At 42.5% G+C, this 16,207-nt stretch overlaps 1 protein-coding gene across 1 annotated transcript in view; it reads left to right on the top strand.

Moving 5' to 3' along the window:
- map4k1 (mitogen-activated protein kinase kinase kinase kinase 1) overlaps nt 1-16,207 on the top strand; it is a 40,813-nt gene that overhangs the window by 14,982 nt on the left and 9,624 nt on the right. Inside the window, exons 2-19 of the mRNA XM_005744963.1 lie at nt 287-344; nt 3,167-3,257; nt 3,343-3,407; nt 5,078-5,133; nt 6,372-6,419; nt 6,916-6,958; nt 7,288-7,360; nt 10,157-10,288; nt 12,382-12,444; nt 12,644-12,725; nt 13,048-13,164; nt 13,250-13,331; nt 13,938-13,990; nt 14,236-14,282; nt 14,371-14,415; nt 14,840-14,860; nt 14,949-14,994; nt 15,861-16,014. Of these exons, the coding sequence (XP_005745020.1) occupies nt 287-344; nt 3,167-3,257; nt 3,343-3,407; nt 5,078-5,133; nt 6,372-6,419; nt 6,916-6,958; nt 7,288-7,360; nt 10,157-10,288; nt 12,382-12,444; nt 12,644-12,725; nt 13,048-13,164; nt 13,250-13,331; nt 13,938-13,990; nt 14,236-14,282; nt 14,371-14,415; nt 14,840-14,860; nt 14,949-14,994; nt 15,861-16,014 (1,276 nt within the window). The remainder of the gene's footprint in view (nt 1-286; nt 345-3,166; nt 3,258-3,342; nt 3,408-5,077; nt 5,134-6,371; nt 6,420-6,915; nt 6,959-7,287; nt 7,361-10,156; nt 10,289-12,381; nt 12,445-12,643; nt 12,726-13,047; nt 13,165-13,249; nt 13,332-13,937; nt 13,991-14,235; nt 14,283-14,370; nt 14,416-14,839; nt 14,861-14,948; nt 14,995-15,860; nt 16,015-16,207) is intronic.

Consider the following 16,207-nt stretch of genomic DNA (forward strand, 5'->3'; position numbering starts at 1 on the left):
GTGTGTGTGTGTGTGTGTGTGTGTGTGTGTGTGTGTGTGTGTGTGTGTGTGTGTGTGTGTGTGTGAGTGTGTGTGAGTGTGTGTGAGTGTTTAATGCCACAGCTTTGTGCAGTGGGCTGTATTTTGCACTCCACTGATCTGGACAGCAAAAATGCAAATTACGCTTCTACTGGCACACAAGAAAACAACAAAAGCAAAAGAAACCCACCAAAGTGCTGAGATCTAATAACTGACTGATGCACTACATTATAAAAAATAAAATCATCTGTCTTTTTTATGTTTTCAGGCACGGAACAAGCAGAATGGAGAGCTGACAGCTATCAAAGTTATCAAGATGGAGCCAGGTGAGAGATTTACCTCAATCTTCAAACTTTTGCTTGATTTTTATCATCTTTTAATTCTTGTGAGTCTTCGTGTTCATGTCGAAGTGTGAAAGTTGAGACGACGTCGAGATGTTACCTCAGTGTTGGCTCGAGGTCCAGTGATCTGCAGGGGGACTTAAACTTATAAACCTTCCTTCGGCACGCTCTCCTACTGAGCTGCCCAAGTCAAACTCACACATCTGCATCACAAGGTTTTTAATACTGGCATCAGGTGCCGACACACACAGAGGCTCTAACAGTACAAATAGGTTGAGTTTGTCATGCAACAAATAAGACAGAATTGGGATGTTTCAGCAGTCATGTGAAAAACTGAGTAGACTTGCTTCATGACATTGAAGTTTGCAGACATTCATTTATGCACGGCTCTCTGAAGGCCCCACCGCAGCATTTCAGTCGCTGAGGTCTGGACTTCGACCGGAGCATTGCAGCTAGGGCTGCCACAAACTATTATTTTGATAGTCGAGTAGTCGCCGATTATTTTTGCGATTAGTCGACTAATCAGATCATCATCCATTGGACGTAAAACGTACAGCTTATTGCACCAGCAGCATCTGCTCTTATATAACTATCATTAGCTTACAGCTTTAAGTGTTTAAGGTGCTAACTAAAAATAAAGACAAGATGATAGTTTATTAAATTTTAATGAAATTTGCAGATTGTTTCGGTGGAGTTTAATATATTCTCGAGCCTTGAACCCCGGCTAGCTATCGAGCTAGTGGGTAACAGACGTCTCCGAAAACGTCGGAGCGCTTTTGAAAATATGTGGCGTCTAAATCTGGGACTCTCCGCCATTTGACCTTAGAACTGAAGAAGCTTCTCGGATGAGAGGTGAAACGTCTTCTAGCAACAACGATGACCTGGATGACTGAGAACCTTCACAGACATGTGGTGTCTTGATAAACCGAGCAGATATTTGAGGTTTACACAGCTACATTCTCGCTTGAAAATATGTTAAACGTTTATTTTGTGACCCAGAAAGAATAATAAGAGTAATATTAAAACTAACTAGCTGCCGCCATTGTTGGAAACTGAGCTGGGCTGCGCTATGAATTCTGGGATAGTTTGGGCCACGAAGGATACACCCGACCCATCCCTCAAATCTGGGGAAATGAAGGGCGCATTTGTCGGAGTCTTCGAATTTGGACAGTCTTCGTCGTGTCGCTGTAACATAATCGGCCTACAAATGCAGGCACAGGAGGATGCGGTTCCTGAATTTGGACACAGCTATGACACCGGACACAGCTACTTCTTCTTCTTCGGGGTTTAACGGCAGCTGGCATCCTTGTACATGCAGTGCTGCCATCTTCTGTTTCAGTCCGTGATTACACTCTTAAATCCTACTACTTACTCCTGCATCTTTTGGGATATTCCAAAGCTTCAAACAACACGTCGACTATTAAATTAGTCGTCGACGATTTTGATAGTCGACGTAATCGCGACTAGTCGACTAATCGTGGCAGCTCTAACTCCAGCACTTTCATTCTTTTGATTTTCAGCCGTTCTGTTGTAGATTGAGGTCGCTCTCTTGTTGCATGACCCAATTTTGGCCGGGCTTTAGCTGTCAGACAGCTACCGATACTTTACAATAGAAAGGAGTTCACGGTTCAATGCAAGGTGACCAAGTCAAGTGAGTGTAAACAAGCCCAAATCATCAGCCCTCCACCCCCGTGTTGACAGCATGAGGTGTTTGTGCTGATGTGCTGTTCCACAATTGTTTTGTGGTTTGCTCAGATGCCTTTTTTAAGGCTTTCTCTTGCATTTCATATAAACAAGCTGTAATTGTTGTACGGTTGTACTGTTACACGCTAACAGAGGCCTGTAGAGTGCGAGATGAAGATGGTCTTGCTGTTTTTTTGAGGTTCTCTGAACATTGCATGACTGACTTTGGGGTGAATTTGCTGGGACGTTCTCTCCTAGAGAGGCCATGGTGTGGCTGTCTGTTCACAACCGTTTAATAACCAAATAATTTCATTTAATTCCTGATTTTTATTATCTGATCACTTTGTGTAAGACCTTCTGTCTAGACCTGGTACGTTTCAGTTTTTGCAGTTGCACTATGACCAGTTTGGACCACAGAGCAGCATTTTAGCCATCTTTGCTGGGCTGTAGATGTTTTATCTCGGCTATGGACAAAGATAATAAATATTATTTCAGCTTTGTTGCAGCAAAGATCTTGAATTTGTTTTTAATGCAGTGCAATTACTGCGCCCAGTCATCATTGTATTTTGATTAGGGAGGTTTAATTTTACAAAATCGTTGGCGCAGCAGTTGGAGCAAACACATAAATCACACATACAGAGGCAGGAAACTGTTAGATTCTACCGGCGACCAAAGAAGGCAGCAGTATGATCATCCTCATTATTTTCCATCAAACGGATGGAAATCATGTCTGATTAGTCTGACCTCCAAAAATGAGACTGATTATTTAAGTGTATCAGCTTAAACATTTAAATTTAAATGAAAAATATTGAAAGAAAAACAGAGGGAAATGATTTGCAGTTTAAAACACACAGGCAAATGAAAACAGTACAAAAAGCAACATAACACATGCAGAAAACAAGTCCCTTTATTTTTTATGTTGTATTTTGGTCAAAACATGATCCACCTGCAGCCAGTTTTGCACAATATAAAGGCAGATCCAGCCCAATAGCATGACTTATAAACCAAAATGTGCTATTAGGGCTGTGAAAATACATGAAAGGTGCCCTCCGACTGCACCTGTGTTTGCATCTAATGCGGTGGTGATGATAATAAAGACGTGTCTTCTGTGTCTCACCCCACAGAGGACGATTTTTCTATCATCCAGCAGGAAATCATCATCGTAAAGAGCTGCAAGCACCGCAACATCGTGGCATATTATGGCAGCTACATTCGGTGAGATCCCTGTTTCTCGTTCCTTCCTCCCTCCTGTTTTCTTAACCTCGGAGTTAACGCACAGGTCTTCCTTTTCTGTCTGCAGAGCTAACAAACTGTGGATCTGTATGGAGTTCTGCGGCGGAGGCTCCCTCCAGGATATCTACCATGGTGAGTCATGTGACACAAGGTCGGGCTAAAGATGGAAACCAGAGCGTGATAAGATGCAAAAGTGTCTCCGACTGTCAGATAACTGATATAATCGCTGCCTGTGCGAGTGGATTGATACGGACCCAATAATCCTTTCTGTGTGGAAAAAGAGAGAGAAGAGGATCTTTTTTTCCCACACCCACACTTTCATGCTTTACAAAAAAAGAATAAAAACTGCCAGCGTGAGAGTCTCGTTCACATGTGTCAGTGATTTTCCCTTTCAGTAAATGGACAGATAGCAGCCGAACAGTGAAAACTGTAAAACGTCTGAGTCTTTAACCAGCAAACACAGCCACATGAACCTTTAGTTTAAAATGAAAACAGCGTGCAGAGACTCTGTCCTTCTGGGGGTTTTCTCAGCTGATGATGGAAAATTGACTGGTGCTTAGAGAACCCAGCTTTACTGGCACGTTGGACCAGCAGTAGCTGGGTTTGACATTAAAAAAAGATATTGAAATTCACTCTTAATGCTAAGAAGTGTCTTTCAACGCACCTTTTAGAAAACAACTAAAGGGTCCAGTGTCTGACCCAAAGAGCAGCATGTGGACTAGATAAGCTCCGCCTCCTGAGCCACAGCCATGGCTCATTCATCACAGAGGGCAGAGCAGAGCTGCGAGCACGAACATGATGCTTTTCTTTGTATTCTGATTACATTTATTATAAATCTGAAATACTGATAATATTTATTTGTAATGAGCAGTTGTGGCTCAGGAGCTAGAGGGCATTTCATGCTACGTTAAAAGTCACAGGTTCAATTTCTTTGAACGACACCCAATTTTGTGTGTGTGCAGTGAGTACAAAGCTTTTTATGGCAGAGAATAAAGAGCAGTGTGAATGGGGAAAGGTGGCTTGGCTTAAAGTGAGAGTAGAAAAGTGTTAAATATTAAGTATTAGATGGATGGAAAGCTATTCACAATCAGTCTGACCATCATCAATGTCAGAGACACACAGACATGTACAATACTTTACATAGCATGTGAATATTTAACCAGTTATACCCAAAATATTCAACCGAAGAATACACGAAGGTTTAGGAAACCTGCAGACATCTTGAAAGTCGCCTTAATAGCACTTTTAAAAAGATTAAGGAGGGCAGTTTTTTATAAATATGAGTGTGAGGCCGCCTTAACAATACCACAATTTATAACGGGGTTATAGCTGATTTACAACAAAAGATCCACGAGCGTGAAAGCTTGAGGCTTTCAGACATCCTGCACAGGCAGCTGGGTTTATTCTGCTTCTTAACGAGGACACATTTCTGCACGAAAGGCCAAAACAGTCCTGAATACAGAAGCACTGTGACAGCTACAGGTCCACAGTGGTTAACAGCGCACTGAAGTCTTTGTGCAAGCATTAAAAATCTTAAAAGGAAATGACAGTTCAGGTCGTTTCCCTACACTGAGCATCGTGATATCTTTTTTTAAGATGTGTCTTTGTGCTTGTTTGTAGTGAAGCTGGTCAGAAATGTTCTGAAAACCAGAAATATCTTTTTTAAATCTGCAGCCTGAATTTAATTCAATTGAATTTAATCATTTGAATAAAAAATTATCGCTAAATTAACCCTTTTCAGCTCTGCGTTGTGCTGTGACTGTTTTGAATCTGTATGTTAAAAACTGCATCATGTTCCACAGTGACGGGTCCTCTGTCCGAGCCACAGATAGCCTACATCTGCAGGGAGATGCTACAGGTAATCACATTCTTTTAAATTTACTGTTTCCTGTTTGTTCCTCTTTAGTGCTGACGTGCATTTACTAAATAAAAATATTAAGTAGTCATACCTGTAAATACTTGTGTTTACTGGGTTTTCTGACCATCTCCCAGCAGCCTCGTATTTTCTGTTTCTCTGAGGAAAATACATGCATTGTCTGGTACGGGAGACAGCTTAGCTTGTATATGCCTGAAGCTGGCAAACCTGGCAACCCACAACATGCATAGAGAGCTTTTTTAATGCCAGGTAAAGCTGGAGCTCCAGGAGAAAGCTGAAAAAGTCCAGGCTGAGTTTGAACTGCTGTGAGGCAACGTGTTATTGTGTGAAGGTCATCGGCCAGCGGCAGTTATGCTGATTAAAGAATTAAAGAGTTGTTTGGAAAAGAAAAAAAGGGCAGTTCCAGTACTTGGATGTTCATCTAACTGCTGAATGAAGCCTTGTGTAAAAAAAACAAAACAGAACAAATTAAAATAAATGATGGGAAGCCGAGCGATGTCCCAGCCGACGTGGATTACGCATTGACGTCATTTGTTCAGTCAGACTCGGTCGCGGTATGACTGCAAAAACTGCATCTTAAACGTAGAGATGCTGATGGAGCCTTTCAGTCACACCAAATACAGGAAGCGAATAACTGTCAACTAATCGGGTTGTGGAATGACTGTGAGTCGACCACCACATGACATCCAACCGACATACACAGAGCAGTATGACCTCTGTTTTCACTGAGACATCAGCTGTTCAGGCCTCCCTCACAGCAACTTTTATTTTCATCAGTTTCTTTTTGTTCTAAATGTTGAGAAGAGACATCAAAATGTTTGCTGGCATCGGGAAAATTATACAGATATCCACAGTTTTCACCCTTGTGGGGCCTTTGAATCATATGTTATGCCCCTTTGCAACCGTTGCGAGGTAAACAACGAGCTACAAAATAATTGATATAAAACAAATCGTCCCCTAAACCAGACAAACGTCACAGGTGTGTGAAATGAGTGCACAGGCTGTCTCCAAAATGCAACACTGAAAAAGGAAACTACACTTCAGTAACTTCAGTCCTACTGTACACAGTGTGTCACCAGTCTCATTTTACACAGCAGTGGTTTCCTGATGGTTAAACTAGAGCATTTAGAGGAATTTTTAATCCCGTCAGAGTCTATCAAGTGTAAATGTTATCAGGTTAAATTAAAGGCTTTTATTTTGTTGTGCGTGTGTGTGCGCAGGGCCTGGAGTACCTGCATGCAGAGAGGAAAATCCACAGAGATATTAAGGTGAGCGAAATGTGATGTGAGATTTTTATTCTTGGTTTTTTGTTCCCCCCATGTTGCTTATTTTGTGGGAGAGCACATTAGACCTCAGCAGATGAAGCTTGCAGACTGGAAAAACTGGGTCAGTGCGGTGACAGAGAAGAAGATGTAAACAAGGCCAACGTTGTCCTTAAGATTTGGGTTCATGGTAGCCCTAAAAAATATTATTATTATTTTAATCGTAGCAGCTCAGTGATGTAATTTGAAAGAAAGCGAAAGTTCTTCATGTTAAAAAACAAACAGACAAAAGTTAGGAACTATAAACTGCATTAGTCAGAATAGACGCTATAAAAATACATTCTTAAATGAAGCTGAATGAATCTTGTGCGTGTTTTTTTATTTATTTCCATCCTGTGTGGGTTCAGTTAAAGATCACTGAGTGGGTAAAGAAGACTTTTTTAAATATATAGAAGAAGACGTTTTTGTGTTGATGTTTTATCTCGCCTTCTTTTCCTCTCAGGGTGCCAACATCCTCCTCAACGATCAGGGCGAGGTCAAGTTGGGTAGGTGGAAGTTTGCACTGTCTGCTTTGCACTGTACCGGCATGGTTAGCATGACTCATTCACCGCAAAAAGAGACGTTCTCACAGCGACATCTCCCCTGTCGTGTTTACTGAAGAATCAAATCATGAATTAGATCTCTGAATTTTCACCTGATTTGCTGAAAGCACAAACATGTCAGAGATTGCGCTCTTAGTTTTTGAAGCGTTTCGCAGCAACTCTGAAATAAATAAACTTGGTGAGTCTCATTTTAGTCACTGAAATACATGAACACGTGTTTAATTTGTGGTTATTTTGGCGTTTATTGATGTTTTCTTTCCTCTGTTGTGCAGCTGATTTTGGGATCTCAGCTCAGATCACGGCCACGCTCGCTCGCAGGATGTCCTTCATCGGGACGCCGTATTGGTAAGATCTCTGACGTCGTTCAGCTTTTATCCCTTTCCACTACAAAACTGATCATTTAGACCACCCACCACTTTATTAGGTACACTTTTCTAGACCTGGGTCAGAGCTGCCTTAGTTCTTCATGTCATAGATTCAACAAAGTGCTGCAAACATTCCTGAGAGTTTAATCCACGTTGACGTCACGTGACGTCACGTGACCTCACATAGTATCGTAGCATCGCATAGTTGCAGGTTGGTTGGCTGCACGTCAGTGATGATCTGGTGACTCATGAGATCAGGTGAGTGTGGTCACCTTATCTGAGTACAGTGACCTAATTGTCATGTTCGAAAAAACCAGTTTACCATCAGAAGTTGGTGCCCTGTTATCGTTAAGAGAAATACTCAGGTAGACTGTGGTGTTTAAACGATGCTTAGATGCTACTAAGAGGTCCACAGCATGACCAGCAGCACCCTGGCAGGATGGGTCCCTGCGTTCACCTCGCTTATGCTAAACCCTGACCCGACCATCTGAAGTTTACAACAGAAACTGAGACTCATCAGTTCAGGCGACGTTTTTCTGATCTTCTGATGTTCAGTTTTGGTGAGCCAGTGTGAACTGTAGCTAACAACAGGAAATTCACACCTGGTGGTTGTGGTCTTCTGCTGCAGCCTATCTGCTTCTGCGTATCTTAGTTATACTTTTGTCTTCCTTCATCTCGAAGCAGCCTGCCCATTCTCTTCTGACTCTTTTTTACCCAGAGAGCTGATGCCACTGGAAACGCTCTCATTTTTAGACCCTTCCTCTGTAAGCTCTGCAGATAGTTGTGCAGGAAAATCCCTGAAAATCACTCAGATCAGCCCGTGTGGTACAAACAGCTGTGGCACATCCAGAGTCACTTAAATCAGCGGTCCCCATCCTTTTTTGCACCACGGACCGGTATATGTCCAACAATATTTTCACGGTGTCACATGAAAATATGTAAGGTGTCGCGGATAAATATAACAAAATAAAACCAGTACCGGTACCAAAAAAAAAGAAGATTCATTCATAACACATGGGAACAGACCCAGGGAAACAGAGTTAACGATAAAAAATAACGATAAAAACCCTGAAAACCATACATTTCACACCCGAGCCCCAACTCTCGCAGCCCGGTACCAAACGACTCCGTCCGTGGCCCAAAGGTTCGGGACCACTGACTGAAATCACCTTGAACTTCAACAGGTCGTGTTAATCGTGTCTACATGCCTCAGTGCACTGAGTTGGCAAGCTGGACAGCGTGGAGTGCTACGACTTTAACTAGAGCTATTAAGCTGCATTTATAACCAGTATGAGTACAACAGCACAGCTATTTGTTATTACATGATATACAAACATCATCAAGGACAGCTTCCATCCTGGTGCATCAGCACAAAGACCCACAGACTCAAGAATAGTTTCTTCACAAAAGCCCGAAACACCCTGAACTCACACATGCACTGACAACACAGCTCCACCCCCAACCCAAGGTCTTCCCTCTATACACAGACTCACAACTACCACCACCACAGTGCAATACTTAATTTACATGCAATAACCCAGACTGTAAATATTCAACACAATTTTTTTCTTCACAATTTGCATATTTGTACATTTTCTATTTTTTGAATAGTGTTCATATGTGTATAGTGCTGCAGAACTTTGCACCTCACCCCCCTTTCTTTTCCCACATGTCTGCACTGAGTAGGAGATGCTCTGTATCTCATTGTGCATGTGTATAATGACAATAAACGGCATTCTATTGTGTTCTATTCTATTCTAATTAGTGCTGAGTAACGGGCTAATAAAGTACCACAGCTTCATTTGCTAAAAATAAAGCACAAACCTCTTGGATGGTCTGTACAACACAGTAAGTTATATTATTATTCAGGTCACTGCATTAGAAAAGCAACAGCACAAACACGGCGACGAGATCCAGTTCAGTGACCAATTAGGTGAGGTGAAGCCTGGCCAACAGTGATTGGCTACAGGTGACTCATTTGGGACACCTGCCAAGCAGCCAAGCAGCCACACTGATCAAACCGCTGCCTGTAAAGCAAAATGCAGATGTGTTTCTGTCTGCAGAGGCACAGCTTTTTGCACCGGGTTGTGAACATGTTCGTCTATGAGGACCAACTCATGGAACCAGCCTTCAGTGGCCGTTAGAGGAACTGCATGGCCGTGCACGCGCTTCATTTCTCAGCCGCTGCTCAGGTCCGATCGAGAATGTAAACCGGTGACGATTAATTGTTAATTGATTTACTGATTTTCGAGCTAGTCTCGCTACGGCGTTTCCGCTCCTCTCTGCTTTCCGACCGCTCTGAGCTCTTGGTCTAACGTTCCATTAAAAGGCGCTACAGCTTGTGGCTGGCCACACTGAGTCACTGCACAGCGTACGGCATATATCGCTGACATTTCTTCATGCTGCTTTAGCCAAGAATCTTTTATACCGTTTGCCCTTTATAACGCTGCAGTGTTCTTGGATGATTTAATGTTGTTTTTATGCCGTGTGGGTGTTCTGACCTCGTGGTAATGGCAGTTACTAATTACATAGGCAACTTCTAACAACCGCAAACACCCACCTGTGTACCCATGTGGTTCACTCAACCCCCACGTCAAACGTCTGGAGCCGCAAGACACTTCACTAATTATTTTGGTAGATATTCTCATTAAGCGCGCAGTGTAAGCCTGACACAGTGACAGTCTGTCTGTATCACCGTAACCATCCCGCCTTCTTCCCCCTCTTTGTTTTGTATTTGTGTTAAAAACACTTGCTGCTGTATCCCTCCTGTCCTCAGGATGGCCCCAGAGGTCGCAGCTGTGGAGATTAAAGGCGGGTACAATGAACTTTGTGACATCTGGTCTGTGGGCATCACAGCCATCGAGCTGGCAGAGCTGCAGCCTCCAATGTTTGATGTCCACCCACTGAGGTAAACGCACACCGAAAGACACGACTCACATGCCCGAGCACGTGTACACTGCTGTACCCACACACAGACACACTATGAGGCCTTGCAGCCTCCATCTTTAATTTATTTAACCACATCAAGGATGTTTCCTGTTGCTACCATAACAATATTTCAGGTCAGTGCTGGAGATGTTTATATTTCACACAGGAAGTCCCTTTCCTGACTCCCTGATCTGTGAGCAGAATAGGAATTTAAGACGTTATTCCGATTATTCCATCACAGGTCCGACTGATTCTGCTGACTCCGTCCCTCTCCTTTATTTAATTTAAGGGCAATGCAATTTCCATCACATTATTACTTCTTTAATACTCTTTATTTTATTTTCCTATAACTAACCTCGGTTTTCACCTGTTGCACAGGTTTGTATGTAAAGGTCAGTTCATGCAAATTATGCTCTTCTGCACTTACAGCTGAGGCCTTAAAACGTTGCAGTCATCTTGCCTGCTTAACCAGATCTTTGAAGAGACGTTTCTGCAGAGGCAATATTTTTTTTGCATTTGCTATCGACAGCGTTAGATATCTGATCTTATTTCATCCTGGAGGCTGAACCCTCGTTCTGCTGGCAAACTCGAGTTACCAGCATCGTTTCAGCCTGACTTTGAGAGAATATTTCTAACAGGGAAAAGTTGTGAAGTCACCAGAAGTCTCTGAATTTCAAACCTTCTGATCCTGCAAGCGCCGATGTTATCGTAGTGTACTAAAGCCACGTGTAAAAGACCTTTAGCAGATGTCCACATCGATAACTCAAATTAAAACAAAAGCTAGAGTTTAAAAAAAAATCAAACCACAATATTACTGAAAATAAACTCAAATTAAATTAAAATATAGAAATAATGTCCTCAGTTTTGGTCACATTTAACAGCCCGGCCTGACGAGGCTTCAGTGTTTGCTGAGACTTAAATGTCACCGAGAGTCTGCTGCCGTGTTTCTGCTGTGATGCTTCTTCTGAACTTCTCAGATTTCACCTTTGTGTTATTATAATATGTGTTGTGTATTTGAAAAATACACAACACACATTATAATAAGAAAAAGATTTAAACTAGCAACAAAAACTAACACAACAAAGTGAAACTAACTGAAACTATATTCATTAAAAAATTCAAAACTAAATGGAAATAAATATTAATCACGCTCATTGACGGAGAGGAAATCCTTCACTATGAGCTGCTTCTGAACCTCAAACTCAGTAGAGCTCACACAAACAGTCCAACACCGCAAGAGTCCAAGACTCAGCGTATGTTTAATGTCACGTTTTGAAACAGACGGATCACAGACGCCTTCGCATGTTTCTCATTGTTCCTAAAAATTAAGGCCAAATATCTCTTGTCATTGTGGGTAAGAAACAGTTTTCAGAGAACAATTTAATCGGTGAGAACTTCACCAGAAGCAATATTGTTGCAGGCTTAAAAAAAGAAGAAGAGGAGGCTGTCTGCATCTCTGCTGCAGGTTCCTGCAAAGCAGAGGAAGCTGAAAAAGTCCAAGTTGAAAGGAAGTCGCTGGTGTTAAAGATAAAGGCATGGTGCTTTTTTTTTTTGTTAAGGCGAGTGAGAGATGTGAAGTCATCGAGTCGAATCACTAGACCGGTTCACATCTCATCATCGTGGGTTTGTAGTCGTATCATCACGCAGTCGTATCAGTCACATCTTACAGGTTTCTCACAGAGCTCACCGCTTACCTGCAGTCAGAGCGTATCGACTGACTGCAGGAGGAAAAATATTCCATAAAAGACGCACCGAGGATTTCACGCATTGAGCTGTTATCTTGTTGCAATCACGCGTGTGCGTGTGCAATAAAAATGCTCTGCAGGTCTTTCTCAAGATGTCTGGAAACATGTGTGCACGTGACACTCACCTCAAATGTTTCCCCTCGGTACATCGGCATGCATGTGGACACACAGCCGAGCGTGCTGCATGCGCATGCTGACATTCATAGAAAACATCGAGTTTTCCACCACCCACATGTACCTGGTTACTCACACACCCTCAGCTGACTCAAACAAACACACCATAAGTCATTCTGTGTGTTTTAATGCTGTGCTCTGTTTCCTCCTGTAGAGTGCTGTTTCTCATGTCCAAGAGCGGCTACCAGCCTCCTAAACTGAAGGACAAGTCAAAATGGTAACTAAAAGCCTGCAGCACTACTGAAACATGCATTATATGTAATCAGCTCGTCATCATCAGCTGCAGCCTTGAATCGTTGTATGCTTAAACAATATATTAACATAACGTAAGCTCTGCCCGTCAGGTAACATTATAAATACTGCGTGTGCAGCGAGTGTTGTATTTTCTTGACCTCGCACATGTCTCCCATCTTCAGGTCATCCAATTTTTATAACTTTGTGAAGGCCATGCTGGTGAGGAACCCCAAGAAGAGACCGAGCGCCACCAAGATGCTCACAGTCAGTAGCGCTCACTCTCGCGTGATTGTCTTTGGGTTCGTTTTGTGTTATTTCTGCATCAGGCTGATCACACGATGTCTACGGCGCCTTAAAAAGTCTCAAAACATACAATGTGTTGTGGAAGATGCCACAACACACTAGCTTTACACCCTTTACACATGCAAATGAGCCCCTCCCTCTTGATTTTTCCATCACACAACCGTGATTACTTCCTGTGTCATACGCGGTTAGACCTGGTGCAGGTTTCAAACCATAAAGAATCGCCTGCTTTCTCACTTTTTCTGCTAGCTTGTCCTGATGTCTGTCTCTCTGCTCTCTGCAGCACACCTTTCTGACCCATCAGTGCCTGAACCAGGAGCTGACCCTGGACCTGCTGGAGAAGTACCGACACCCTGAGAAACTGAAGAGCTGCCTGGTCACAGACGATGAAGAGATGGAGGTCAGACTGATGAAGCTCTCTGTCTGTGTGGCGGTCCCAGCCTCGGATGTTTTGGGGTTAATCGTATGTTTTGCTGTGATTTAAGGTGATTGTTCCTGGATCGTTAAGGAGAATCCAGTCCATCAACAAACACAACAGAGCGGGAAGAACCAACTCTGACATAAGCTGTAAGAAAACAAATATATTTCATATATTTTATTGTTTGTTCCCAAGTATTCCCTTCCAGGTATCATTTCCTCTTTGGTAAACAAAGAAACACATGTGCACATTTACAACTCACAAGAAGTGCATTGCTGGGTATGTTATACTGTGCATAGAAAAGCAAGAGCAGTCCAAGACTCAGCACCTCCACCAAGGCTGAAAATTCCCCCCACACTGCATTTACTGTGTCTCTGGATCCAGATTAGGTTTAAATTTCCCTGAGAATATCAACATGAGATGCCTGGATTCTTCCTGTTCTTATCATTCTGTGTCTTCATGAAGATATGACACCACTTGTCCATTTTCCACAAATCTCAAAAGAGTCAAGAATCCTTCCAAAAGTGTCATCATGCAGATTTGGATCAAACCTCCTCTAAGTTGGACCTCTGATAAAAAGTTCCCACAGACCCTGAAACACATCTTTGGCCGACGTGTGAATGTCTGTGCTTCTCATAGTTTAATTTTCTTGGCCTTTGCCTTGTTAGCTGTGGTCACAGAGTGTTTCACTGATCCTCTGTCTCAGCCCTGTTGCTTCATGATGTTTAAGTTTCTTGTTTTTTGTTTTTTCCCAGTGAATCAGATCTACACTCAGAGGCCCACGAAGACCGACTCACCGACTGTAACTGTGAGTTTATATTAGAGGGCACACGTGCATTATATGTGCTGAATATGCATGCATACAAGTTCTACATCCATATGTACATTGTTAAAAACATACTTTATATGTATTTATAGGCAGAATGTTGATCATATAATCTGTACTCATCCCAGTGAACTGAACATGTTTCCCATTTTAGCTCCTGGTTTTTGTACATCTGGACATTTGCACACTTTCTAATCTGGTTTTGGGTCTGCTTTTTGTTTTTACAGTTAAGGCCATCGATGGGATCGAGTGACAGCAGCAAGAGCCCACCAGGGTATGCAGATCGCACATCAGTCCCACAGTCACATTAAAGCCAGTATGTTATTCAAATGTTGCACCTGTCTGCTCTTTTCCTGTTGCAGGGACCAGGACTCAGAATCAGACGACGACTATGATGATGTGGACATGTAAGAGACATCACACAGTTTCCTAAGTGAGAAAGAACAGACTGTTGTTTGTCTGCGTTTCCCCTGCAGAGAAGACTGCAAAGAGCTTTTTACATTAGTCCTCTGAGGTAGAGACAGATGGACTTCAGTGGACAGATTATTGTCTGTGTGACGGCCGGTACAAACAGTCGTATCTTCCTCCAGGTCATGTGGGAAAAATTTGTTCGTCACCCAGTGTAGGTTGCAGGACTTTCACAAGTTTGCTGTGGTTGTCTTCTCTCACTTTAACCAATTAGCACCAATAATCTCAGTACGTACTTCTGCATATCTCAAAAAACAACCATATTTCAGCGGAGGTGGACCAACAAGCCGTGTTTGTCTCTGTATGCAGTAATCAGTGATTTCAGTGAATTTGCATTGACACTGTCTGTTTGTCTGTCCTCAGCCCGACGATACAGCCTCCTGGGTAAGCCCAGTAAACGCACGCATATTAATGTGAAGTTTATTCCCATCATTAACGCAGCAGACTGAACCGACACTCTCTCTGCCGACAGGTTCATAATGCCGCCTGATGAAACGCCGCCTCCTCTTCCTCCAAAGGTGATTATTAAGGCTTGCTGTTCGTTGTTTATTTAACATGCGATTTCTGCTAAAGAGTTATTTTGTTTATTTATTCTTACATGTTAGAATAAATCAGTCGAAATGCTGATTATTAATACCAGCCTTTTATCTTTTCAAAATTAAAGCCATTACATAGTTTTTATTTTGTAAATTTTATCTTAGGAGGAAATTTAAAAGCCTGACAGATAGACAGCGCTGTGGGAAGATGTATGCAGTCAGAGTTTTGTTTCACGACTCAGTTCTCGGTTCTCTTTGGATCTCTAGCACAGTTGTAAGTTATTTAGCGGCCTGTTGAACTTGCTCTGAGGCGCTCTCTGGCTTTTCTGTGTCTTTGTCTAAACGCAGAGTGATATCTTGAAGTGGATCTATTATACTTGTCCTTTTTCTGTCTAAACACATTGTTACAGGCATGGATGTTCATATTTATATTGGATGTTTCTTTTACAAATAACAGGCTGCTTTAAACATTCTGTTTCAGACAGTTTTTTCTATTCTTGGCCCTGTTTGATGTCACAGAATGTCCTTGACATGATCATATTGGGCACAGACTCCAACCACCTACCCTTCAAATCATCTGTTTGCGAGCGGCAGCCAATCAAAAGAAAGTTATCTTAAAGGGGGGAGGGCCTAAAGCAGCTTGTTTCTGACAGAGGCTGAACTGATGCTGCACCAAGTGGCAGATAAATAAGGATTATTTTGATCATGCAAAGCTACTTTTATATAGCCAAAGAATATAGACATCTCCCTTTAAAATATTATGATTCAAAGATGAAAACTGCAGAAAACGCTCATCAGTCATTTTACCAAAAGTCTTTTGTGCCTGATTTTGTTTTTCTTTTGTGCAGCCCAAACAACGAACCAGCTCAGAGGAAAGCATGGCGGCAGAAGACGATCGAACAAGAAAGCTGACCTCTCTGTGCGCCCCCACCCCGCTCATAAGGACGTCCAGCGGGACGCACGTCCGGCCCACACCACAACCACGAACTACACGACACTCAGGTGAGCGTCAAATGTGCTGCAGTGTTTCTGCACAAGTCACCTGCTCAGCCAACTGAGCTGTGGCAGCAAGATGTTAATATCGAAGTTAATATTTTATATGACGTGCAAATTATCAGTCTATTTTCTTATTATTCTGTGTGTGTGTGTGTGTGTGTGTGTGTGTGTGTGTGTGTGTGTGTGTGTGTGTGTGTGT

The sequence above is a fragment of the Pundamilia nyererei genome, unplaced genomic scaffold (assembly GCF_000239375.1).
Source record: "Pundamilia nyererei isolate P.nyererei 1_Seehausen unplaced genomic scaffold, PunNye1.0 scaffold00152, whole genome shotgun sequence".
In the NCBI taxonomy this organism is placed as follows: Eukaryota; Metazoa; Chordata; class Actinopteri; order Cichliformes; family Cichlidae; genus Pundamilia; species Pundamilia nyererei.